The sequence below is a fragment of the Bos taurus genome, chromosome 3 (assembly GCF_002263795.3).
Source record: "Bos taurus isolate L1 Dominette 01449 registration number 42190680 breed Hereford chromosome 3, ARS-UCD2.0, whole genome shotgun sequence".
NCBI lineage: Eukaryota > Metazoa > Chordata > Mammalia > Artiodactyla > Bovidae > Bos > Bos taurus.
Genome location: NC_037330.1, coordinates 49,430,082 through 49,455,748, shown reverse-complemented (window position 1 = coordinate 49,455,748; position 25,667 = coordinate 49,430,082). Strand labels below are relative to the sequence as shown.

At 44.2% G+C, this 25,667-nt stretch overlaps 1 protein-coding gene across 1 annotated transcript in view; it reads right to left on the bottom strand.

Moving 5' to 3' along the window:
- Positions 1-25,667, bottom strand: part of ABCA4 (ATP binding cassette subfamily A member 4) — a 143,912-nt gene that overhangs the window by 75,024 nt on the left and 43,221 nt on the right. The window contains 7 exon segments of the mRNA NM_174221.2: positions 3,640-3,862; positions 6,073-6,249; positions 6,905-7,110; positions 20,642-20,839; positions 21,704-21,820; positions 22,439-22,578; positions 23,601-23,841. Of these exon segments, the coding sequence (NP_776646.1) occupies positions 3,640-3,862; positions 6,073-6,249; positions 6,905-7,110; positions 20,642-20,839; positions 21,704-21,820; positions 22,439-22,578; positions 23,601-23,841 (1,302 nt within the window).

The window sequence follows — 25,667 nt, the reverse complement described above, 5'->3', positions numbered from 1 at the left end:
ATGCCAAAGAATGCTCAAACTACCACACAATTGCACTCATCTCACATGCTAGAACAGTAATGCTTAAAATTCTCCAAACCAGGCTTCAGCAATACGTAAACTGTGAACTTCCAGATGTTCAACCTGGTTTTAGAAAATGCAGAGGAACCAGAGATCAAATTGCCAACATTCGCTGGATCATGGAAAAAGCAAGAGAATTCCAGAAAAACATCTATTTCTGCTTTATTGACTATGCCAAAGCCTTTGACTGTGTGGATCACAATAAACTGTGGAAAATTCTGAAAGAGATGGGAATACCAGACCGCCTGACCTGCCTTTGAAAAACCTGTATGCAGGTCAGAAAGCAACAGTTAGAACTGGACGTGGAACAACTGACTGGTTCCAAATAGGAAAAGGAACACACCAAGGCTGTATGTTGTCACCCTGCTTATTTAACTTCTATGCAGAGGACATCATGAGAAACACTGGGCTGGAAGAAGCACAAGCTGGAATCAAGATTGCTGGGAGAAATATCAATAACCTCAGATATGCAGATGACACCACCTTTATGGCAGAAAGTGAACAAGAACTAAAGAGCCTCTTGATGAAGTGAAAGTGGAGAGTGAAAAAGTTGGCTTAAGCTCAACATTCAGAAAACTAAGATCATGGCATCCGGTCCCATCACTTCATGGCAAATAGATGGGGAATCAGTGGAAACAGTGGCTGACCTTATTTTGGGGGACTCCAAAATCACTGCAGATGGTGATTGTGGCCATGAAATTAAAAGACACTTACTCCTTGGAAGGAAAGTTATGACCAACCTAGACAGCATATTAAAAAGCAGAGACATTATTTTGTCAACAAAGTTCCGTCTAGTCAAGGCTATGGTTTTTCCAGTAGTCATGTTTGGATGTGAGAGCTGGACTGTAAAGAAAGCTGAGTGCAGAAGAATTGATGCTTTTGAACTGTGGTGTTGGAGAAGACTCTTGAGAGTCCCTTGGACTGCAAGGAGATACAACCAGTCCATCCTAAATGAGATCAGACCTGGGTGTTCATTGGAAGGACTGATGTTGAAGCTGAAACTCCAATACTTTGGCCACCTCATGCGAAGAGCTGACTCATTTGAAAAGACCCTGATCGAAGGCAGGAGGAGAACGGGACGACAGAGGATGAGATGGCTGGATGGCATCACTGACTCAATGGACATGAGTCTGGTAAACTCCAGGAGTTGGTGATGGACAGGGAGGCCTGGCATGCTGTGGTTCACGGGGTTGCAAAGAGTCGGACACAACTGAGCGACTGAACTGAACTGAAACTGATGTGTGTGCTCAGTCGTGTCCAACTCCTTGTGACCCCATGGTCCACCAGCTCCTCTGTCAATGGAATTTTCTTTCTTTTTTTTTTTTTTCATGGAATTTTCAAGGCAAGAATAACAGAGTAGGTTGCCATTTTCTCCTCTAGAGCAATATCTGTAATGGGCATGTAAGATTTGAATATAAAGAAAATGTGCCACTTACCTCCTGCTGCTACCATTTCTTCTTCCTTCATGCTGTCGTGCCTGCTGGGCACTGACAGAACAGATTGAATAATGGAATAAAACAAATGGCAAAGGATGTGGAAAAGAGCCATGCTTTTAACTAAAAGCAAACTTTGAGGAAATCTAAATAAAATCATGATTAAGACTCAGAAGCCTCATTTTGTATCAAAGAGCTCTCCACATTACCCTGGAAATCTCACTCCTTATCCTTAATGCCATGCAACTCAATAAAAGCAAGTCCCAGACTGAGCACATGGCTTTTGGCTGGAAGACCTTTAAGATGGTTGTTAATCTCAAAAGAATGAAATCAATTTCTTATCTCAAATCAAAGTAAGGTCCTACAAACTTCTAGGCTATATAATTTCTCATTGGCTTAAGACAGAGATGAAAGTGGTTGGCCTTGGCTTTTTCTTATGACCACTTTTCTTTTTTGTTTTAATAGCTTGAGTAACAATGGAACCCTTCCATTGTCCCCGCTTCCAGCTTCTTTCCTGCATAGTTGAGGTGGGAAGTAAGGACAGGGGAAAGATGAGAACGTCATTCAAAGGAAAATCCTATTTTGTTGTGGAAAGCTCTGTTTCCGCCATCACTGGAACAATGTCCTGGTTCCCACAAGGAGAAACCCCTTTGTACAAGAAAGTCTTCATAAACATTCTTTACCTCACATCCTAAAAGCTTTGAAGTCCTAATGCCCATTCTCAGGGAGGCAACTCTCAATGCCACTTATCAGCAACACATCTCAGGGCCATTACAAGGCGTCATGCATGTTTATGCATTTTGCATGAGTCAGATGCTCATGTATTTTGACTCCTTTGATTCTGAGGACACTAAATGTCTTAGTAGTGAGGAAAAGAGTAGACTGAAGGGTGGGAAGGAACAAAGATCCCTAGAGGAAGACAAGTTACTCAGCTTCTCCCCTCCTCTCCGTGGAACTCCAGGGCCCTTTGAGTACTTAATGCTACATCTGGGTCTGGTCAGACTGAGCAGGCTGACTTCAAAATCAGCATTGGTTTTGATAGGGCTCTAGACCAGGGTTTGGCTAAGGCCACTGTTCACTGACTCTCAATGCAACACTTACACCAAAACCATTCAGACTTAGTACATTTTACTGCAAAGAGAAGGGACAGGATTTGGTTTAACTGGATATGTGTTGGTTGGCCAAGATATGTGATGGAACATTCTTGGATCAAGTAGCCACCAGGTATGGTCCAGGAAAACAAGGGACACACTTAGCCAGAGCCTATGCATCAGCACACATATTGCTTAGTGCAAGGAGCTCTTAATAGCATGATGCCAAAGAGGCATAAGTTATCAGAAGCTTGCAAAGCCTGAAGTCTAAGCCTTATACTAAAGCCCAACAAATAAATGTAAAAAACTACCTAAATTTCTGTCCCATCACTTAATAAGTACAAAAGTTCATCTACTGTAGAGGAGTTGAACATGAAGCACAAAAGGGTATTATGAAATAAAGTTTTGTATATAAGTTTAGCTTGCATGGGAGCTGTAAATTTGTGGACAATGACCTATGCATGCTGTCTGCGCTGATTAAATATCTGTCACTTGGAAAGGATGGATTCCAAATTCTATCCAAGATTTTGTAGGCATCAGAACGTTCTTTGGTCAAGCAATGAATGGAGTGACCATGATGGTTATTAATAAACAGTCCAGATCTCCTCTCCTAATATATTGAAAAGGCTCTCAACATTCCCACTCCAGCTAGTGGTTGGGATAGTAATCCCAAGAAAACACTCCTTAGATTCATTTCTTCTGTATTTGACAAGATAGAACCCTTTGCGCATACAACCACCCAGTTAGCAGAGTCTGGGATCTGCTAACAGCAGCTTTTCCAGATAGTTCATGTAATGGGGTTAAATAATCTATCTATTAATAGATTGTGGCTACCCAGGCAGGAAGTGGGGACAGGGAAGATGCTCGGATACAGCGGCTCCTTGGAGAAGAATTTGTCTCTCTGTCTTCCACCTTGGCCTAAATGGCAAGACAGCTACATGTGATGCTATCATTGTTGGTGAGATGACTAATCTAGGTACAAGTTCATTAACAGGAAGGGAAGTAAGAGGAACAAAACTATTCGAGGTTTTCTGGACCTTCTCCATCTGGCTTACCATGATGAATATTGTCAGCAGGCAGATGCTCATCGACATGATAGAGAAGCTGTCCAGGAACCAGGTACACCAAATCACCCTGTTGGAGACACCCTGATTTTTCAAGGTTTCCTTCAGTCTCAACTCCTTCTCCAAGACAATGCTCTTTACAGTCATGGAGACAGAGTAGATCCAGGCCAGCACCATGAAGATAGGGAAACAGCGGTTCAGGATGATCATAAAACTAAAGCAAGAGGAGAGAAGCAGAACAGTAGATTTCCCTGAATCTGGTGGAGTAAATGTTTGAGTAATGAAGTAATGAATTGACAATGAAGCACAGGTGGAGGGAAAAGGCAGAAAAGTCTCCACAGGGCATTCAATCTTTTAATATATTGGACTCTGCCTCCTCCCAAATAGTATGTTAGTTGTTCAGTTGTGTCTGATTCTTTGCAACCCCATGGACTGTAGCCCACCAGGGTCCTCTGTTGATGGGGTTTTCCAGGCAAGAATATTAGAGTGGGTTGCCATTTCTTCCTACAGGGGATCTTCCCGACCCAGGGATTGAATCTGGGTCTCCTGCATTGGCAGGTGGATTCTTTACCGTCTGAGCCACTAGGGTAGCCCCAAAGGATTACTTTTTTCCTTAGAGCAAGTTGGTAGCCTTTTGGTTAGCCCTGATGAAAACTCTGTGAGTAAAATGTATAAATAAAATTGTACTATGTATATTACACAGCATTCGTTATAAGATCTCAGCTTTTTGGTTAGTACAGATGAGTTCTCTCTAAACATAAAACATGTAAATTAAATCATACTATATGTTACATAGCTTCTTATAAGATCTCCCAGGAAAGGACTGATAATACAGGATGTGACTGGAAGAGATACATGCTAACTGATGTTGAAGTCCAAGAAGGTGGACCAAGGGAACTGGTTGTGGTGAGATCATTAACTGAGCTCACAAGGGGTCAGCCAGTGAAGCACTACCTACCCTGAAGATCAAACCTCAGTTATACAGGAAGCGGCACAAAATAACTAATCACTGTGGCACTTTTAGAAGGCAACTGACCCACTGACAAATCAATCAGTGATTCAATGGTCACTGATTCCACCGGCCTATACTCATGGAGTACATTCATGGATATTCATTCCAGCAAGCAGGGCAAATTTGGTATTCTGGAATTACTCTAGTGGGAACTTTACATATGTTTTCCCTACACTTGACCTTTATAGTAAAGCCCTTGAGGTTATTATCTATTGAAAACTTCTGGGTAACACAGTAAGGGCCCAATTCGAGGGTGGGAGAGTTTCACTAAGATGGCCCTAGGAAGAGAATCATACATTCATAAAGCCCGCCCTTCTGGGACCTGCCACCAGAGGGCTCTCCCACATTGAATGGCCAGAATTCCTGCCTCCTCACTGTCTACCTGCCACTCATTTCTATTCTGATCATAAAAGTGGAACTGGGCTTTTGCTCCTGGTTCCATTTCCCATCTCTGCCTATTGTCCAACCCTAAACTGACTGTGGAACAGTCCCTGTTATCTCTTTCAGTCTTTTGCAGAGCTGAGCAAGAAGAACTGATTGGACTAAGGTATTACACCCATACAGGGTTTTATTTATACAACCTGGCCAGCTGGCAATTTGACTCTTCTTTTCTTCAGGCTGTGCACATTTCTCTCCTCCCTGAACCCCACAGACCCACATATACACTATGGTGAACTTGCCAGTTTTTTTTTTTCTAAGAGTTGAATCCCTAAGCCAATTGCAGATCTCTGCTCCTGTCCTGGGACATTTCTGCCCCCACCCACCACAGTAAATGAGCCCTCCCAGCCCCTTCTTCCTCTTTGTCCCTCCCTCTACTGCTCCACCCCCAAATGCATGTTCAGAAAACAGTAGGATACTAGCATGTCTTGCTACTGGGCAGCAAATGTACAGGCTTGGGGATGGGGGTGGACAGGAAAGGGGGTCCAAGCTCATCCAACACCCCTCCACCTTTTCATGAAGCACACATCATGGGAATGCTAATTAGGGAAGGAGCTGCATTATTCCAAGGCTCCTAGGAACCGGACCTACTTGTGATGCAGAATCCTACTTTGCTGTTTTGGCAATCACTGGGCAAACACTCTGACCTGAACTCTTCCACATACCAAACATATTACATAGTGGAAATTTTAAAAGCCTGTGTTCCCTCCCCCAGCCTCACTTTCCCTGCTTTAATTTTCACCTTCCCTTTTCTACCAACTCCTTTTTCCCACTTTACTTATCCATCTGGCCCTGCCTGCAGCTGAGGGGGCAGGGCAGATTCCTCAATCAGAGCTCTATTCTCCCCGAGCTGGCCCCAGGACCCAAAAAGATTTTTCTCCAAAGAGATTGAAGCCTGGGGAGCACCTCCCCTTCATCCCACCCCAGAAACCTGATTAGCTTGTCCTGGAGGGGGCCTGGGACCTCCGACTCACGAGTCATCCACGAAGCAGGGGTAAGGCATCTGCTGGAGATAGATTCCAACCGGAACCTCCTCCTGGGCCTGACTCCTCGTGATCCCATGTTCAACCATGTCCTGCAGATAGGCAAACCCTCCCCAGATGTATCGGAAGTCTTCCACAGGATCAGCTCTGGGGCCAGAATCCCAGTACCTGAGAAGAAACCAGAGACAGGGACAAGGGATGTGGGTGGGAATGGACAGGACAACTCACTCGTTATAAGCATGAGGGGACTTGGCATTCACTCTCCTGAAACTCTCTCCTGAACTTTTCCACACTCTCTGATTCTGTTTTCTGGGTCAAAGTTTAAATCTCAGTGATGAATATTAACCTCAGCATGATTTGTAATGGCTTTCATTCAAGGACTCTACTTTGAGCTTTACAAATTATCTTACTTCCTTTGATTTAACTTAATTTTTACTGATGTATAGGCTGAGCCCAGTTTCAATCCCTTACTCTGTAACAAATGTAATTTCCCAGTGACTCTGGTGAAACCTCATTTGCAGGATCTCTGTGAAGATAACCCAATACCTAGAGATTTTCATCTCCAAATTGCTCGAAGGCCAGCCAAGGACAAGTGCTAAGGTGAGGAAGTAAACACATGTAGCTGAATTCGCCTGGTCCCACCAACTAGCAGGGTCAACTGTCTAGCTTAGTTCTTTGATACCAAAGTGCTTTCCTGTGCCTTTCCAAGTGACCCTTCTGTCTCAGGAGGAGATGAGTGGCCTGAGCCCACAGGAGCCCCCTTTCCTTGCCTCATACATCACTGGGGATACCCAGGGCCTTCTGAGATCTCCTGAAACATCACCTGTCTTTGATCTTATTGGTTTTCTCCACCACATCTATGTCCATTCGGATCTTGTACTTCACATGGGGTGGTAAGGAACTGGTCCAGGGGTGCATGTCCGGAAATACCACTCCAGCCCAGAACCTGTTTTCCTCCAGCAGGGACAGGGCTCGCTGAGTGAGTTGAAATTCATCATCGTAGCTTTCAAACTTATCCAGGATCAAGCACTGTGCATAATCACAAAGGTTGAGAGTCTGAGGAACACCAACCGCAAAGACTCAAGGGCAAAACAGGACAGAGGATCAGGGTTGCTGCCCCAGTGGATGGGTCAAAAGCAAGAAGACTTATAAACTTGCTGTTTGCTTAACTCTGGGCTCTGGTGTCAAGTCTTCAATATGTGTAGATTTGGGGGGTGAAAGGGGGCTTAGAAACACTGACTTGCTCTCATCCCTGCAGATTTAGTAAGGACTGCACAATTGGGCTGTCCAAGGCTGTCCAAACATGCAAGTCATCAAAATGACAAAAATACTCCCAGCTCTCACTCCCCAGTACATGGAGTCTAGGGAGTGGGGTCACATCAGATACAAGCTGCTTTGAAGATCAGAAAGCCAGCCGATAAAAGAGTTTTAAAGGGAGACAGAAACAGTCCCAGCAGTTAACCTTCCTGCCTCTCTGCAAACACACAAGGATGCCCAGCTGAGGGAAGAGTGAGGAGGAAGAGAGAAAATAACAGAAAACCAAAGGCATTTCGTCAGAGAAATCGTTTCCAGTTACAATTTTATGACAGGTAATGAGGATAGAGAAGGAATCTCCTAACCTGTCTTTTTCTTTTCTCCCCCTGGAAGAGAAAAAAATTGTTATCTAGAAAAGAGCAGAACCAAGAATTTCTTTTAATTTGAATATTGAGTGTTGTCCACTTTTATAGATTCATTAAAGCATTGTATTGTACTCGGGTGTGTTTTTTCCTTAATCTCCTGTTTCTATAATACACTGGGGTTATTGTGCGATGTTTCTTTCTTAGAATGTAACTCACAAGAGGTCAGCTGGCCTTGCTTTGATTAATCTGTTCACGGAATACTTACTGAGAGCCTGCAAGGTGCCAGAGCCTGTTTGGCTCCAGGGATACAAGGAAGAAAGATAAAATCTCTTCCTGAAAGAAACTCCAGACCTAACGAGAGAGAGTTGGTGTAAGCCAACAGTCAGAATGCAGGTTCTGGTGGAAGCAGGCCTGGGGTAGTCAAGCAGCCCGGTGGTGGAATGAAGCTAAGTCTACCTGGAGGGGATCCTAGAGGGCTGCCTGGAGGAAGAGACTCTTGAGTAGGACGAGAATAAGCAGGAATTAGCCAAGGGAAGAAAGCAAGGGAAAGGTCAGCTCAGGCATGGAGAATCACTCACAGAATTTCTCCAGACCTGCGAGAACAGAATAGAGATCCCTTTCCCTGGTGCTTTCAAACCACTATGGAGATTTTAAAAGACAACTATACTTAAGTCCCACTCCAAACGATGAAGTCAGATTCTCAGAAGGCAAGATCATGGCATCAGTATTTTGTCAAACGCCCACACCCAGGTTGTCCTAGGGTATAGAGAAGAATGTAAGTGAGCAGAGGTGAGTGGTGAGAGGTGTGCACTAAAAAGGCAGGTGGGAACCAGGTCAGTTGCTCCGCTGGGTTTGCAGGGTGATTGGCCAACTGAAAGGTTTCATGGGATGCAGGGCTTTCCATGCTAGTCAGGAGTTTTCCTGGCAAAACCCTAAAAAGCCACAAGAAACCACTGTGGGGCTCTAAGCAGAGGTATGACATATGAGATTAGATCATATTTCTCAAAGTTCACTGGTGGTAGGAAGGGGAAGCTAGAAGCCTGGTTAGAAGGCTGCTGATGTAACACAGGCTTAAAGGAACACATTAACTCTCCCACAGAGCCTGGTGAGTGACCTGGAACCCTAGTTTTATTGAGGAGGAGACCTGGCAGAGCTCACATAGCTAGATGGTGGCAGAGTCTGGCTTCTCTCCCCATTTTTCAACTCTAGGTCCAGACTTCTTCCCACACCAGAAGCCACTGGTACAGCCCAATCTATGGGCTCTCCATGTGCTACGATTGTCTCATAAAGTAAGAGAGCATGCTTGGATGGGGGAGGGTTGGGAGGAGAATGGATACACATGTATGGCTGAGTCCCTCTGCTGTTCACCTGAAACTATCACAACACTGTTAATCATCTATGTGTGGGTTAGTCACTCAGTCATATCTGACTCTTTGTGACTCTATGGACTGTAGTCCACCAGATTCTTCTGTCCATGGGATTCTCCAGGCAAGAATACTGGAGTGGGTTGCCATTTCCTTCTCCAGAGGATCTTCCTGACCCAGGGATTGAACCCAGGTCTCCTGAATTGCAGGCAGATTCTTTACCATCTGAGCTACAGGGATAACCCAATACAAAATAAAAAGGTAAAAAAAAAAAAAAAATAGAGCATAGCTATTATTTTTTATTCCAATCCCAAAGAAAGGCAATGCCAAAGAATGCTCAAACCACCGCACAATTGCACTCATCTCACACGCTAGTAAAGTAATGCTCAAAATTCTCCAAGCCAGGCTTCAGCAATATGTGAACCATGAACTTCCTGATGTTCAAGCTGGTTTTAGAAAAGGCAGAAGAACCAGAGATCAAATTGCCAACATCCGCTGGATCATGGAAAAAGCAAGAGAGTTCCAGAAAAACATCTATTTCTGCTTTATTGACTCTGCCAAAGCCTTTGACTGTGTGGATCACAATAAACTATGGAAAATTTTGAAAGAGATGGGAATACCAGACCACCTGATCTGCCTCTTGAGAAATTTGTATGCAGGTCAGGAAGCAACAGTTAGAACTGGACATGGAACAACAGACTGGTTCCAAATAGGAAAAGGAGTACGTCAAAGCTGTATATTATCACCCTGCTTCTTTAACTTATATGCAGAGTACATCACGAGAAACGCTGGACTGGAAGAAACACAAGCTGGAATCAAGATTGCCGGGAGAAAGATCAATAACCTCAGATATCCAGATGACACCACCCTTATGGCAGAAAGTGAAGAGGAACTAAAAAGCCTCTTGATGAAAGTGAAAGTGGAGAGTGAAAAAGTTGGCTTAAAGCTCAACATTCAGAAAATGAAGATCATGGCATCTGGTCCCATCACTTCATGGGAAATAGATGGGGAAACAGTGGAAACAGTGTCAGACTTTATTTTTCTGGGCTCCAAAATCACTACAGATGGTGACTGCAGCCATGAAATTAAAAGACGCTTACTCCTTGGAAGGAAAGTTATGACCCACCTAGATAGCATATTCAAAAGCAGAGACATTACTTTGCCAACAAAGGTTTGTCTAGTCAAGGCTATGGTTTTTCCTGTGGTCGTGTATGGATGTGAGAGTTGGACTGTGAAGAAGGCTGAGTGCTGAAGAATTGATGGTGAATTTTGAACTGTGGTGTTGGAGAAGACTCTTGAGAGTCCCTTGGACTGCAAGGAGATCCAACCAGTCCATTCTGAAGGAGATCAGCCCTGGGATTTCTTTGGAAATTCTTTGGAAATTCTTTGGAAGGAATGATGCTCAAGCTGAAACTCCAGTACTTTGGCCACCTCATGCGAAGAGTTGACTCATTGGAAAAGACTCTGATGCTGGGAGGGATTGGGGGCAAGAGGAGAAGGGGATGACAGAGGATGAGATGGCTGGATGGCATCACTGACTCGATGCACGTGAGTCTCAGTGAACTCCGGGAGTTGGTGATGGACAGGGAGGCCTGGCGTGCTGCGATTCGTGGGGTTGCAAAGAGTTGGACATGACTGAGTGACTGATTTGATCTGATCTGATCTGATTACTTGTCTATTTTAAAATAAAAACGTCTCCCTTTTTTAAAAAAAAATCAGTTTGTCAAGTTTAGGACTGCACATACAGAGTTTTAGCATTGACAAATAGGGTGAACTTGAAATTAAACTTCCAAAATAAAAAAGAATATTATTGGGGAGATGGGAATTCTTTGCAGTTTCTTGTAGCTGTGACACACACACAGAGAATAGTCTATCAATTCCCTCATAGCATTACAAGGCACTTGGCCAGAGGAGTCATAGAGGTCTTACGGTCTGATGTCTTTGCTTCCCTGATGAGGAAACTGGTATCCGATGGGCAAAGGTCCTTGTCTAAGGTCAATATGGGTCAGAAGCAGAATATGGATCCATGTCTTCAAATGTTAAGCCTGAAGGGTGGTGCTGTTCCTTCACATTCCTCTAAGAGCAGCCACAAAGTGGGAGTAACAGAATTCTTGAACAAGATCTCCTGCTTCTGGTCAATAGACCAGCACTGTCCAGTAGAACTTTCCACAACAATGGAAATGTTCTACTTTTGCCCTATCCAACATGGTAGCCAGGAAGCACACACTGCTATTTTGCACTTGAAATGAGGCTAATGCATCTGAGGCACTGGCCTTTTCACTTTATTTAAATTTAAATAGTCACATGTGACTGCTGGTTACTGTATTGTTAGCACAGCTCTAAAGATAGTAAATTTCCGGAGGTCAGGGGCCATGTCTTGTTTACTAAGTCTCTGTAACAGTATTTCCTCATGAAAGGGGCTTAATAAGTGTATACTGAATTGAGTTAAATTTAGAAGTCCCAAATGCTGCAAGAAATACAACCTTACTACTGTGTGTTTTGAACATAATCCTATGCACCTGAAATCAGATGACAAACTGGGAGAAATTAGTGAAAGGTGAATTTTTGGTATAATGTTAACAAGAGTATAACTCTCATTAAAGCAAAAATAATAATAATAATAAAAACAAATACATTTTAATAATATGACTTTCTGAGCAATCTAACCCATTCTCTTTGAATTCTTCTTTCATGTCTTAAAGGGAAATCTTTAATAGTAGAGTAAGTGCTGATTTTTCAGTGATATTGTTTAGTCCTGCAATGACCGGGGCTCCATCCTGGCTGTTTTATCAGGCAGCTGATTCACAGCCATGTTTCCTGCTGTGTCTCTCTAGATTGGTACTCTGATAGTCTCTGGAAAAACAAAATCTAAATGGTTCTCACTCATTTTCACCCTGAAACATTTGACCCATTTTCCAAGTTAAATTATCATCTCTAGAAACATGGTACAGGGTAGTGTTTGAATGCCATCCCTACTTTGCTGTTTGCTAACCATGTGGCCTCTCTTTCTCTATTTGCAAAACGGAGATGTGCCTACCTTATAGGTATGTTCTAAGCATCATATGAGTGTGTTTGGGAAGGGCCAACCACTGCCTTCTGGTAAGAATAACAGTTGATGCTTAATGAAGGCTTACTATGTACCCAAAACTGGTCCAAGGGCTTTGCTTGTATTAACCCCGTGAATCCTCCCAACCACTTTATGATGATCACTCCAAGCTCTCTTATGAGGGAAAGAAGCAAACTTCCTCTGGAGAGAACCTGTGTTTTAACTATGTAGGATCCTAAGAGTGAGTGAGTGTTAGTTGTTCAGTCGTGCCCAACTCTGTGTGACCCCATGGACTGTAGCCCACCAGGCTCCTCTGTCCATGGGATTCTCCAGGCAAGAATATTGGAGTTGGTTGCCATTCCATTCTCCAGGGGATCTTTCTGACCCAGCAATCGAACCCAGGTCTCCTGCATTACAGGCAGATTCTTTACTGTCTGAGCCACCAGGAAAGCCTGTAGGATACTAAACAATTTCACAAATAATGAGGACTTGATCAATACCATTTTAATCACTGTTTTTGCAAAATATCTTCAAAGTTAAAAGAGTCTAGTGGCATTTAAGCCCAGCCATTTATAATAGCTGTTTGTCTAGGGAAGAAGACGGTTATTAAAAAAAAACAATATGGCTGGGAACACAATCCATCCCAAACTTATCTGCAGCACCCCATCTGGTTAGAAGTATGCTATGAACAGAAGCCAAAGCTTCCACCTGGGCAACAGGGGTGGCGGTGGGATGGATCCTAAGCCACTGGTGTTCACTAGCTTGCTCATTGTCCATTAGTTGAAAGTCAGACAACTCTATCCAGAGGAAGGTCTTATGAAACTAATCCAGAGGTCAAGGCAGAGCAGCTGTGGAAGCTGGTTTGGACATGAGTCAGAAGTCCCTAGGTCATACCCTGAGGTATGATTCATAATGTATCCTTGCATTCTCATGGGGAGGCCACCTGCCTCACAGCAAGTGACCTCATTCCCTACTGGTACTTACTCTGGGTCCCTGAAGTGAAGATCTTGACTAATGAACATTTATACTCATGTGAGTAGGTGCATGAGTGTGTTTGGGAAGCAATGGTGAATGACTACACCCTTAACCAAGGTCATGAATTTTGACACATCTGGTCTGGTCTGGTTGGCTTGTTAAGTTAAAACATAGTAGATTCTAATGAGACTGAAGCCACAGAGTCTGTTTACAAAAGCTCTTTGGTTCTAAACAGAGAGAAACAGTGTGAGCATGAATACTGGGAAGAATATTGTAGGTAGATAAGAACTGGCTAGTGAGAGAGGCTCAGCAGAAAGATAGCATCACGACTAGGAAAAAATTCAAAGGGCATCTTCACTGATTAAAAAGACAGTCTCCGGGGTCTCAGGGCTACAGTCTAGACAAATTTTGCAACCAGAGTTGAGAATCTCAAAGAGAATTTTTAGGATGCCCTGTGATAGCCAAGGGCAGTAAAGCAGAGAAGAGGTTTCCTTGTCTCATTCAGTTTCCAACTGCTGTGGCCAAAATCTGGGTGGCAGGGTCATTGCCATTTGAAGTCTATACAATTCCTACCATTCCTTGTTGGTTGTTTTGCTGATTCTCAGCAGGAAGCAGAGTTCACCCTGCCGGAAGAGGTGTGGCCTTCTCCAGGGCAGACAGCTGTGTTCAGGACCTCTGGAGAATGCAGTCATTTGTTTATGCAGCTAAGTCAAACACCACCTTGGGAGAAGAAGCTGCAGTAGCAGCAGGCTTCCTTCTTCAACTGTGACCCCTCCAATGCTAATTCAAACACATTAAGTAATAAATAAATTAAATTATCTCTTAAGTGGAAAACTATATCCAGTAGAGGCAAAGAAAGAAAGAACCATTCTCTTGGCTTGAACTTGATAATCAAAGGAGACTGGTACTCTGGGCTGACCTTTTTTGGCTAATACGTTCAGGACATGTGAGGCATAAATCTTCTGGGAAAAGAAAAGCACTGCACCCTTAGAGACGCTGGCTCTGCAACCTTGTCTCTTACATCTTTAACTTCCACACTCAGGCCGAGAACAAAGTGGCTGATGAATGCCTCAAGTGGTCCTGCTGGTGTTAATGTAGACACCTGGGGTTCCTTTTGAAAAATGCCAATGGATGTGGGCAAACATCCCAGAATGAATTTCCTGGCAGATCTAAACCTTAACACTCAAGATTTGTTTCTCCCCACATGGAAAAAGCCACTGGATAAAATAGCTTTGGGCTGTTTGTGTTGGTTGGGATGGTGAAGTCCAGGCCAGAGGCGCCGCAATAAATTTTATCTAACACACTGGGCACCATGAACAGACATCTGAAATGTTCAACTGTAAAAAGTGAGGAAATGCACCATGACTGGAAAACAAAGGGAGAGGAAATGCACAGCTGTTTAAAAATGTCTGTTTCTAAAATAAATACAATAATGAAACAAATAAAAAGGTCACGTTGGAGCATGAAGACTCACACTCCACCAAAGCCCCCAGGTGATGCTTCCTGTGTAGCTGGGTTCAAGGAAAGAGAACAGTCTGGCTGACTGCAGGGCACTTTAGCTCTCAAAGCTTTCTTGTTTAATCATTCCAACAACTTTGGGAGGTGAGTGTTATCATACTTAAAATATTTAATAAGCAACAGAGCCGGGCACTAACTGTTGAAAGCACATTCCAATCACAAACACCCAGTCCAGCCACACTGGTAAATGCTGCCCTGGCTGTAACTTCACTTATCATCCTTATTTTCAGCAGGCAGGGGAACAATATTGCCTGAAATCACAGAACCAGTAAGTGATGGCAAGATGAGTTTCAGAAAATCTCACTGGGCAGTGTGGGAGCTGAACAGAAGCAGTAAGAGACCAGAGGCCCAGAAACCAGCGAGGAGAGTTGGTACCAGTCCCTGTAAACAGAGGCTGTACATGGAGAGAGTGAGGAAGGGGGGTTTCAGAGACAATTTGGAGGATAACTGACAGTGCTTGGAGGATTTGTGACATTTTGGATTTGCGCAACTTGCTTCTCCATTAGATTGAATTGTAGCAGTTCTCTGAGATACTACCACTACGAAGGCCTTGGTAGCTCAGACGGTAAAGAGGTTCAACCCAGGTTCGAGCCCTGGCAGGTGGGTTCTTTACCACTGGTGCCACCTGGGAAGCCTCTAAACCTAGCTATTTCCAACCAGAAAAGACTGAAAAAGAATAGTATCTGCTATCCTGAACTTTACAAAATAATTATTGTCCTTATCCAATTTATTAAATGGGCTTCCCAGGTGCTCCTAGAGGCAAAGAACTAGAGTTCGATCCCTGGGTCACAAAGATTCCCCGGAGGGGGAAATGGCAACCCATTACAGTACTCTTGCCTGGAGAATCCCTCAGACAAAGGAGCCTGGCAGGCTATGGTCCATAGGGTTGCAAAGAGTTGGACACGACTGAAGCGTGCATCCAACTCATTATATAATTTATCCAAACTTACTGAGCTCCCTACTAATGTGGCCCCTATGGTAGAAGAAAAAATTTCCTCTTCACAGCCAGACAGTTCTGGGTTAGAATTCTGAAGCCATCTCTTATCTGCTGTGGTATATTAGGCAAGTAGGTCTTTCATTCTATAAAATGGTAACAATTATGCCCGCTGGGCAGGTGGGAGTGTTGCACGAGATGACATGTAGGACTGTCCAGCACAGTGGCTGGTCACAGCAGGCTCAAACGCACCTTCCTTCCTTCCACCTATGACTCAAGCCCTCCCTATCCCCGACCTGTGTTCTCCTTCCTCCATCCAGTTCTATGTTTCTGAAAGACTGATGAGACATAAAATAAGATCATTGTCCATAAGCTGTTTGTGATCCAGTTCATGGCTCTTGAAATAATATGCTTTCATGCTGTAGACTTTTGTACCCTTCTGGAATAATCTGACAGTCCTGATTCTAAACCAGTTCATAAGGTTAATATGAAGAGTGGCTTCATATCCCTGGTTAATGCTTACGTGAAATGAGAAAAAGGGACATTCCTCACATGGCCTGTGGTTCAAGGGTAGACATCCTTGTGGTTCACAGCAAGAGCTGCCATGCATCAAATGGCTAGGTGCCCAACCCTCTCCAGTCTCATCCTCACAGCCACTTGGAAAGGAGGGCACTGCCAGCCCCACCTAAGATGTGAGGAATCAAGGGCAGAGAATTTACACACAGGCTTAACTAATCAATGGCACTGAGTGAGTGCCATCATTCTAAGTGCATCGCACACTTCACTCACTTCATCCTCCACAGCGATTCTGTGAGATCTGTTGTGTTATTACCTATATTTTACAAATGACAAAATTGAGCCTTTGCAGGTAAAGTAGATTTCCCAGAGGGATACAGCTTATAAGCCAGATCCAAGATGTTTATCCTCACTGGTGGGTGAGAAGATTCCCCAAGCAGTGACCTAACATGGTATACAATGACCCAGCAAGGCGGCTCCAGAGGCATGGTACGCTCTCCAGCCTGCTCCATGGAACGTCCAGTAACTAAGGCCTTACCCCAAGCAGAGAGAAAGAAGATTTAGCACTTCTATGAGGTGAGGAGAGAACCTATTGAATCACTCCCCTTTCCTATAATGACAAAATGTATAAAAATTTGGTCTTAGTTCTTGGAGCTGCTATTGTTCAATATCACTTCTGAATGCCACACTGACCTGTGAAAGTCGCTCAGTCGTGTTCGACTCTTTGCAACCCCATGGACTGTATAGTCCATGGAATTCTCCAGGCCTGAATACTGGAGTGGGGAGCCTTTCCCTCCTCCAGGTGATCTTCCCAACTCAGGGATCAAACCCAGGTCTCCCACATTGCAGGCAAATTCTTTACCAGCTGAGCCACCAGGGAAGCTGACCTGGATCAACATATTTTATGTTTTACAGTATTTTTTGCTGAATTTTCCTGAAATGATTTTCTTCTTTTCTTTTTTTTGGAACAGGCAGGGAAGTAGGCTTTGAGTCTGGCCCAGAAGTTCTCAAAGCTCTTTAACGAAAGTCATATTATTGAAGAGGGGAGAGGCTCAGTCAAGCCTTAAACAGCCTGTGCAGGAACACGCTTACTGCCCTGTCCTGGAGAAGTCCTGCAGCCACTGTGAAGGGGTTTTCATGCCCTGTCTGCTCCTGAGGATAAGAACTGGGGAGTTTCCAAGGCTCTGCCTTGGACTTCCCAATTCCAAGGCTCTTCCTGACTTCCCAAAACACAAGGACAAAAACAGAACATCCCGGGACCAGTTGCAAGGATCAGATTCTTCTTCACTACTCTTCACCCCCTTCTTCTCTTTTCAGGTCACTGGTCCTCACTTTTCCTCCCCCCACCACCCCTGAGGGCAGGAAGATCAGAAACCTCAGCACAGTTAGTTTCTGCCACCATCAAAACCCCTGTTAGGAACCCCTGGGGCAGGCCACTAACTGGTGGCTATCCTAGTCTTTGCTTAGGAGCACTTGGCTGGGCTAATGGGATTGCAAGTCCCTGGGGACATGCTGGTGGCTGATGTTAGATGAGATTATAGCTTTGAAATCCCTAGAGGAGCAGCAGGAGGGGCTCAGTGTCTGGGCCTAATTTCACTAATTCCACTCGCCTCCTCCCAAGCAGTAGCTTCTGTTTGTTTGTTTGTATTTTACTAAAAAGTTAATATTAAGTGCTTACTAATTGCCAGGCACTGTCTTAAGTGTTTTGCAAGAATTAACCCAGTTAATTCTCCTAACAAGCCTATTAGATAAGTATCAATATATCCATTTTACAGATGCAGAAATTGAGGCACAATTAGCAGGGATTTGAACCCAGGTGGTCTGGTTCTAGAAACTAAATTCTTAACCATCTAATATATATTAAGTATCTATTTGGTATCTGGTACTATATTAAGCACAAGATATGTGGAAAAACTGATCTTTCAAGAAAAGAAGTCCTTTACATCACTATACAAATATCAAGTCAAACAAAAGGTAAGAGGTATTCTGACAGGACCTCACAAAAAAGACTGTGAGACCCAGTGAACTCCATTCAGCAAGAGTAAACAAATAGAGTGCCTCTGTCCAGAACCCATCCAAAAATCCTGCCTATATTATAACCACAGTGGCAGACGGGGGTGGGCATGGCCAGGAATGGGGGCTTAGCTGGCAGAGGCATTGCAAGAAGAAAACAGCAACTGAGTAATTGTACGAGGGACTCCGAGGCCCCACCAATCTAATAGGTCTGTGAAAGCACAGATTACTAGGCCTCTTCCCTGGTAATTCTGAGACAGTCGATCTGGGTTTGTGTCCAGAAATCTGTCTTGTAGAAAGCACCTATGGTCACTGCTGCCTTCAGACAAGTGGGAATCACTTTGAATGACCTGAACATTGGTTGTGTTGCTGCCACGCCTGGCCCCTTCTGAAAGGCCTCCTAGGAAGCCTGTGCTGACACATCCACGGTTCTGGAGAGGAAGTGGCGCATACACTGGGAGAATTCTGGTGGCTCCAAGAGCAGCAGGGAGTCTTTAAGAATGCTGTGGTGACAGATGAAGGTGGGCTTTTTTTTCACTAGTCAGTTATCCTTAGGACCACGGAGTATGGGGGAGATGGGCTTGCTCTTGGGGGCCACTGGCTTAATTTCCTCTCCTATTTCCTTGAGCATCTTCTCTGTGTCAATGTGCTGTATGACATGAGGCCCATTGGTAGCTGCAATAAGCTCCCAGACAGAGATGTTCCCTGGGAGTCTGAGGTTGAGAATTTGAACATAACTAGGATATGTTCCCTGACTCTGATAACTCCAGTCTGCTGATCAGCTGGAGATGGACATGTTAATAGCTGACACGAATCTAACTGGAACAAGATCTAAGAGAGATGCGAAGAGAGGGCCAGGGAGGCACAGAGGAGTGAATGACTAACCCTACGTTGAAGCAGAAGTGACATTTGAGAGCTAAGTCTCAAAAAATGAATGAATAGTCACTCAATCGATGGGGAAGGGAAAGCTTTTTGGACTTCTCTGCCCTGTGTTTCTTCTTTGGGGGAAAGACCTTCCCCCACTTTACAGTAACCCTGCTCAGTCCATGAGACTCAGATGAAGCTAACGCTGCCTCCCTTACCCCTGGGTGGTACACAGTCCCCTAAGGGGCTGGTGATAGGTAGAGTGGCCAGGCCAATACTGTCCAGGAGGACTGTGAATGCTATGGGAAAGCCACTCCCTCTTTCCGCAGAGATTTTGGTATAAGGATGACCACTGAGGGCTGTGAGCAGCTGACTCACTACCCAGTGGAGAGGATCTGGCTGAGATCAGAGTCAGGCCAAGGCAAACAGCAAGGTAAGAGGGGGAAGGACACAGTGTCCTAGGTCCCCTGAACTTCCAGGTTATGTCAACCAATAAATTGTCTTTATTTAGGCAAAAAGCCTCCAATACTTTGGCAGAGAAACAGCCATTTGTAAAGAATGACACCATGAGAAGCCAGGGTGTGCTTTAGGGTGGTGGCAGGGCCAGTGGGGCAGAACTGAAGATGTGTGAACGAGCAGAGGCTGGGAAGGCGGGCTGGGGCAGGTTTGGAAGGGACTTGTCTTCTTGGAGGGTGGGTCATTAAGACTGTAAGTGTGAGAGTGATATTAGCAGATGTGAGTTTGGAATGTAACTCTGGTGTCATCATGGAGAAGAACCTGAACCAACAAAGAGTGGACTCTGGAGTCCAGGGAGGGAGGATTTAGGAAGGACTGGTAGAGAGATGAGAAGGCCTCTGGGGTTCAGAGAGCCTAGAAGGTAAGAGGAGGAGCTGAGAAATACTAAGAGATGAGAAGACAAAGCTCAGTGACTGGGCATGACAGAGGCAGGGCAGGAGTCTGGGCAGCAGGCTCTACCTCCTGTCTACTCCACCTAATAGCTAATGGGGATCTTACCTAAACTCTTTAAGCCTCAGCTTCTATATCTGTAAAGTGGGAATGATGACAACCGACACTTGATGGAGCTGTCGGAGGACTGAAGGGACTAACGTACGTGAAAACACTTAGCACGGAGATTGGCACAAAGTTACACAATTAATGAGAAGTGTTGTGTGGAGGGCGATTTAAGGGTGACCCTAAAACCTCTAATTTAAGAATCTGGAAAAATGCAGAGGACTTGATCAGGGTAGGAAATGCTGAAGGAGGATGCATTGTACAGGGAGGGTGAACGCAAATTTATTTTGGGACATGTTGAGTCTGATGTGCCTGTAGAACCTGGGGGTGGGAGTGTCTAACAAGCAGGGGGACCTCATAACTTGAGGTTCGGTGACACTAGCAGTGGACAGCCGCTGAGGCAATGCAGACAAGAGATGGCTAAGGACAGACGTGACACCATGAGGGCTACAAGGGAACAGCCAAGAAGGATTTAGGGAGCTGTCAGGAGGCAGGAGATGTGAAGAGGGAACTGTTTCAATTGTGGATAAGCTGATAGAGAACAAGATCCATCTCTGTTTGGGGACTGTGGCAATCTTTGAGTGAGGAAAATGAGATTTGAAACCCAAGACCACTTGACTTGCTAAGGAATCTCTGGCTCCATGTACAGGGCTGTCCTGAAGGGGTCTTGGGTGGCCCTCAGGTGACTTGCTACCCTTACCTCCAGATATTGATTAGCCAGGCGTAGGGCACGATCAGTGATGTTAAATATATCCCTCCAGTTGAAGTTGTCCACATCGTCAGCCTGGCCCTCTCGAGGCCCGTTATAGAGGAAGTTCAGGACGGCTTCAGCAGTGATGCCTTCCTCACCAAGCTGCCTATTCCAAAAAGCTTTTACTGTTGGGTTCTCCAGAGTGTCCTTGGGAAGAAGCAATACAATTACAGCATTTAGAATTCCACAGGATCTCTGGTCTTGTTTTTAGGCCATTGCCAATTTTTAACAAATAGGATAGACTCTAAGTTTCCCTAAAAATCTAGTGGGTTTTCTTCTATCATAAAGCATATCTAGCTATATCCTGTTTTCCCCCTATACATAGGTCTCTATAAGAAAGGAGAAATGGGGGAGAGGGGTAGGGACATGGTATATTGGAAGCTTTCTTTTTCTTAAGGATTTTCTTTGGTTTCCTTTAAATTATTTCTGCTACACAGGACTCTTATCTCCTGATTTTGCAAAATGGAAAATGGGACCAGGGAGACACATTTGACTATCTTTGTAGTTACAGAACTGGCCCCTTGCGGAGATGCCCCTTTGAATCGGAGGCTCTCATGTATATGCATAACAGTGAAGAACCTCAGGAGGTCACTTGTCTTATGATGGTTCTTGTATTTCCCCAGTTTCAGAAACCTGTACTGTACTTAGTCGCTCAGTTGTTTCCAACTCTTTGTGACCCCACGGACTGTAGCCCGCCAGGCTCCTCTGTCCATGGGATTCTCCAAGCAAGAATACTGGAGTGGGTTGCTATGCCTTGCTCCAGGGGATCATCCCAACCTAGGGATAGAACCCAGGTCTCCCGCATTGCAGGCAGATTCTTTACCATCTGAGCCACCAGCAAAGCCCTAGGTCCCATGCAAAGTCAATGATTCCACTTAAGGACAGCTTCAAAAACTGGAGCCTGTTATATTTTGATCTAATTCCAGGGAAAGTTTTGGGAAGAGGAAACAAATGGAACTTTCCTGGCCCTTCTCTTCCCCTCTCCCTCCCGACCTCTAATGCCATCCGTACTCTGATCATGCTCATCTGTGTGCTCTTGTCAAAGAAGTACCAGATCTGGGGCCCTACTTCTTCCCAGACTTTGACCAACTTCCTGACACGCTCCAGCTCTTCAAACGTCGAATTAGCCTAAAATCAGACAGAGACAGCAAAAGAATGGAGAGAGAAAAAGTAAGAGACAATCTTTGGTTGTACCTTTCCTGTCACTAACCTTCAATGTTTAGGAAAGGGTTTTCAAGGAAGTGTCTTTATTTTTTCAGTCAACTGATATTTCCCAGAACAATCGGCTATTTCCCAGCCTCCAGGACTGACAGAATCTCATTTCTCAGTGGTATTCCTAATATTGATGATGTATTGTCTCAGAATCTCATTAAAGCTAGATTTGGACTCCCTGTGAGCAAATGCTCTCCCTCCCTTCCTCCCTATCTTTGTCTATTCCCGGAAGCTAGGCTTCAGAGAACTGTGAACTCCTCTCTAAGGGATAGAATTTAGGCAATGAGGAAGAAAATATCATTGCAGGCTCCATAGAGAAGGGAGGGTCCAGGCAGGGGCACCGGTGCAAAGCCTTCCCAGGGGAGGAACCCAGTGTCCACTGAGCAAAAAACAAACAGAAGGCTACCACCAGGAGGGCACAGTAAAACACACACACACACTCACACATACACACACATGCATGCACATACACTCTCATTCTACTGGACAGCCAGAGGCAGAAGGCAGAAGGGACAAGACCAGCTGGGACCTTACATTCTTCAGTATCCTGCGTGTTGCAGGGGAATCTGGAGTAAAGAGGATTTTTCCCATCAACAAAGGCTTTGCTGCCCTCCAGGCTATTTTGGTTAGAGGGTTTGACTCCAGGCTCTGGATCAATGCGTTACAAAAGGTTGCTGTCAGGAGAGAAGGGATGGATTTTATAGAAACTCCCTGTTGCTCAGCTAAACATAGTCATTAGTGTGTTCAAATCACATGTTTCATTCAACTATATGCTGGAGGATTTGACAAATAACCTAAATTAATAGGCTGCACTCCACCAATAACAAGCTCATCATTAGTAAGTAACAAAATGCCGCAGTGCATCTCAATAAAGGCCTCATCAGAGAAACAAAGGACGGGGCTTGCCCTCGCTTTCTTTTTTTTTACCCCCCTGCTTTAGAAGAAGGTTGAGAAGACTGCTTGCGATTATTAAAAGGAACAGAGGACATTCTCAGATGAAAGGGACCGAGAGGCCAAATGAGGCCTTCACTGGAAATCTCAGCTTTAGTTTCAATAATTTCCCTTCAATTAGCCGCTTAACTTCTTTGTTGTGTGTGGCTATCTTGGGGCCCAACTGCTTTGGGTGCGTGCCTTATTGCCTCTTTAATTTTTAACTAGTGGGCTAAGTTGCATTTCGTCCATACCCCACCCTCCTTTACCCCACAGGAGCCAAAAAAAATAGGGAAAAGTGGGAAAGATAACTTGCAAGCAACTTGCCATTTGGAACACAATTCAATAGTACTCACACGGATTTTCACCGTATTGTGTTTGTAAAAACATCCCCCAGCCATATTTATTTGCCAGAGCCCTTCTGACCCCAGCTCTGCTTGCAACTCTGGGCTGCCTCCTCATTTATCTTTCTCTTCCTCTAGAACTTAACCCTAGTTCAATCAGATCAGTAGGAAATGTCCCCTCTGTTCCCTTTCCAAGCGGGTCTCAGTTCTTTCCTTGACTCACTTCCAGATTTCTTTCTGAGCACTGCCCCTCTTCCTACTTGGGGAAATGGACTCTGTGCAAGGAGAAGCCTCTTTGCCCAAAGCTGATCAACAAGACCCAGGGTAAGTCAACCCCAGGATTAATTTCACCTGCAAGTGTTACCCTATCAGCTTAACCCAACATTAGAAGCCAATTTATATGCAGGACTTAGAAAACTTACTTGTTCTTTCATCATAAGAATAGATAGGATCTTTCCTTGTGGAGTCGATCCCTAGAAAGGCCTTATAGTTATTGTCTTCATACCAGTTGAAGGAGAACACCCGAGATCCTCCTCCCTCGGGGTAGCCACACAAGAGGTCAGACAGGATGCCCATCAGCTGCGTGAAGGTCTCCGGGCCACCAGTCTGCACGAGTGGCCTGGTCACCCACAGCAAGTCTTGAACACTTGGCCGGTGGATGAACTATGGCAAGGCAAAGGCTTCAGGTCATTCTAAGGCAGTCAGAGTCACAACCCACTGTGAAGCCAAAGCTCCAAAGTTTGGGGAGATCTCAGCATATGCGTTTGATTTCCACATTTAAAAGAAAATATAAATATTCTTGGCGATCTTTAATCCAGGTGTGAAATAAAAGCTACTGCCATCCACTCAGGCCCTAGGAGGAAACTAGGATGAGCCTTAAAGAAGATAAAAGAGTTAACTTCCAAAAGCATTTTAATATTACTTCTCTTTCCCAGTCTGTTTAGCGTGAATTCCCTGGGAATGTATCCTTAGCGAAATGTAGAGAATATTTCTTTGTAAGTCAGTTCTTTGGTTCTGTTATTCCCACCAAGATGGAGCTACTGGAAAAAACTGGGAAATGAAATGAAGGAGTAGCTCTGTCTTAGAAAGGCAAAGTCAGGGCAAATTTGGTCTTTGGCCAAAAGTTTAGAAATTAGTTTCTTATATTTGGAAAATTATCTTCTTATTAGCTTAGCTTTACCAAATGTGGACTGTTCCATTTACCTGAAATGTGTGGTTTGTGGTTTCTTTCCGTCTGTGTGTGTGTGTCTATATTTTAGGATCGAAGCAAATATAGAACAAATGAACTCTCCATTCCTGGAAAAACTCTTTAAATTCTGCACCAAACTAAGAAGAGGCTGGTGGTCCTCTCTCCATATGGGTACTGGTGGCACTCACTGGCCTCATTTTTTGAAGGTGAATCTATAATGCTGAGAACTAAGTTAAGGGCTGCCAGAGTTGCCAAGATATCAGTTTCCATACTACCATTTGACTTTAAAGGAAAATACAAAATAAAAACCATGCTGCTTTTATTCCCCAAACACACTTGGTTACCTGTTTTCAAAGGCATATGGAGGTCTTAAAAAACCATTCAATCTGGTGAGACTGAAAATAGTTCTCCTACTGCAATAAGTGATGTTTACCTGTCATCTCCTCTCTGTCCACATGCCAACACTTGCCCTCTGAGACTGTTGAGTGCCGTGGAGAATCCACATAGTGAGTCACGCCTATAATCACAGTCTAGGCTTCAATAATAAAGATGGAATCTCAAATTGCTTTAATAGCAGTAAGCCTTATGACAGTCTTGTAAGAGGTTATTACCATTATTATGTTGCTCATTTAATCAAAGCGCTCAGAGATGAAGAGGCTGTTCCAGGGTCAAATGGTCTAGTATCAGTTAATGTAAACAGGGCCATCTGTTTCAGTGCAGTTCACGAATGCTAGACTTGTTATCTAGTCAGGCAAGAAACTTTCTGGAACTCCCACATGGAGTTAAGAGTGTTGATTTGCTTTGGAGATTAAAAAAAAAATTCTCTATCAACTTCAACCCTATTATACTGATATACATTTTTTAAATGCTTATGAAGAGAAGAATGTTAAATAGAGACTCCCACTACAGCAGGTGGTCATCAGTACAATGGGTCCTTTTCTAACTTGCCCTGCACAGCACTCTGCCCAGGCTGAGCTTAGTTTTATGAGGACAGATTCTAACCATGCAGATTTCAAGGTTGGCAAAGCCCAAATCAGCTGAGAATACTGGAGGGAAAAAAGTTGGGGGAAAATTATGTTTCCCCTTTGCCTCTCTTTCATAATATTCATTACACATGAAGCTAATTGTTTATTTCACAGCTCTCCTCCCTGTTGGACTACATATTTCACAAGGCAGTGACCATATATCTGTCTCTTCATCATCGTGACCACAGCACCTGTCATCTGTTGAGTGGAAAATCGTTTATATATGGGCAAAGGCTTGTGTATTTGATTAAAATGTGCACATCATTTATAAAACA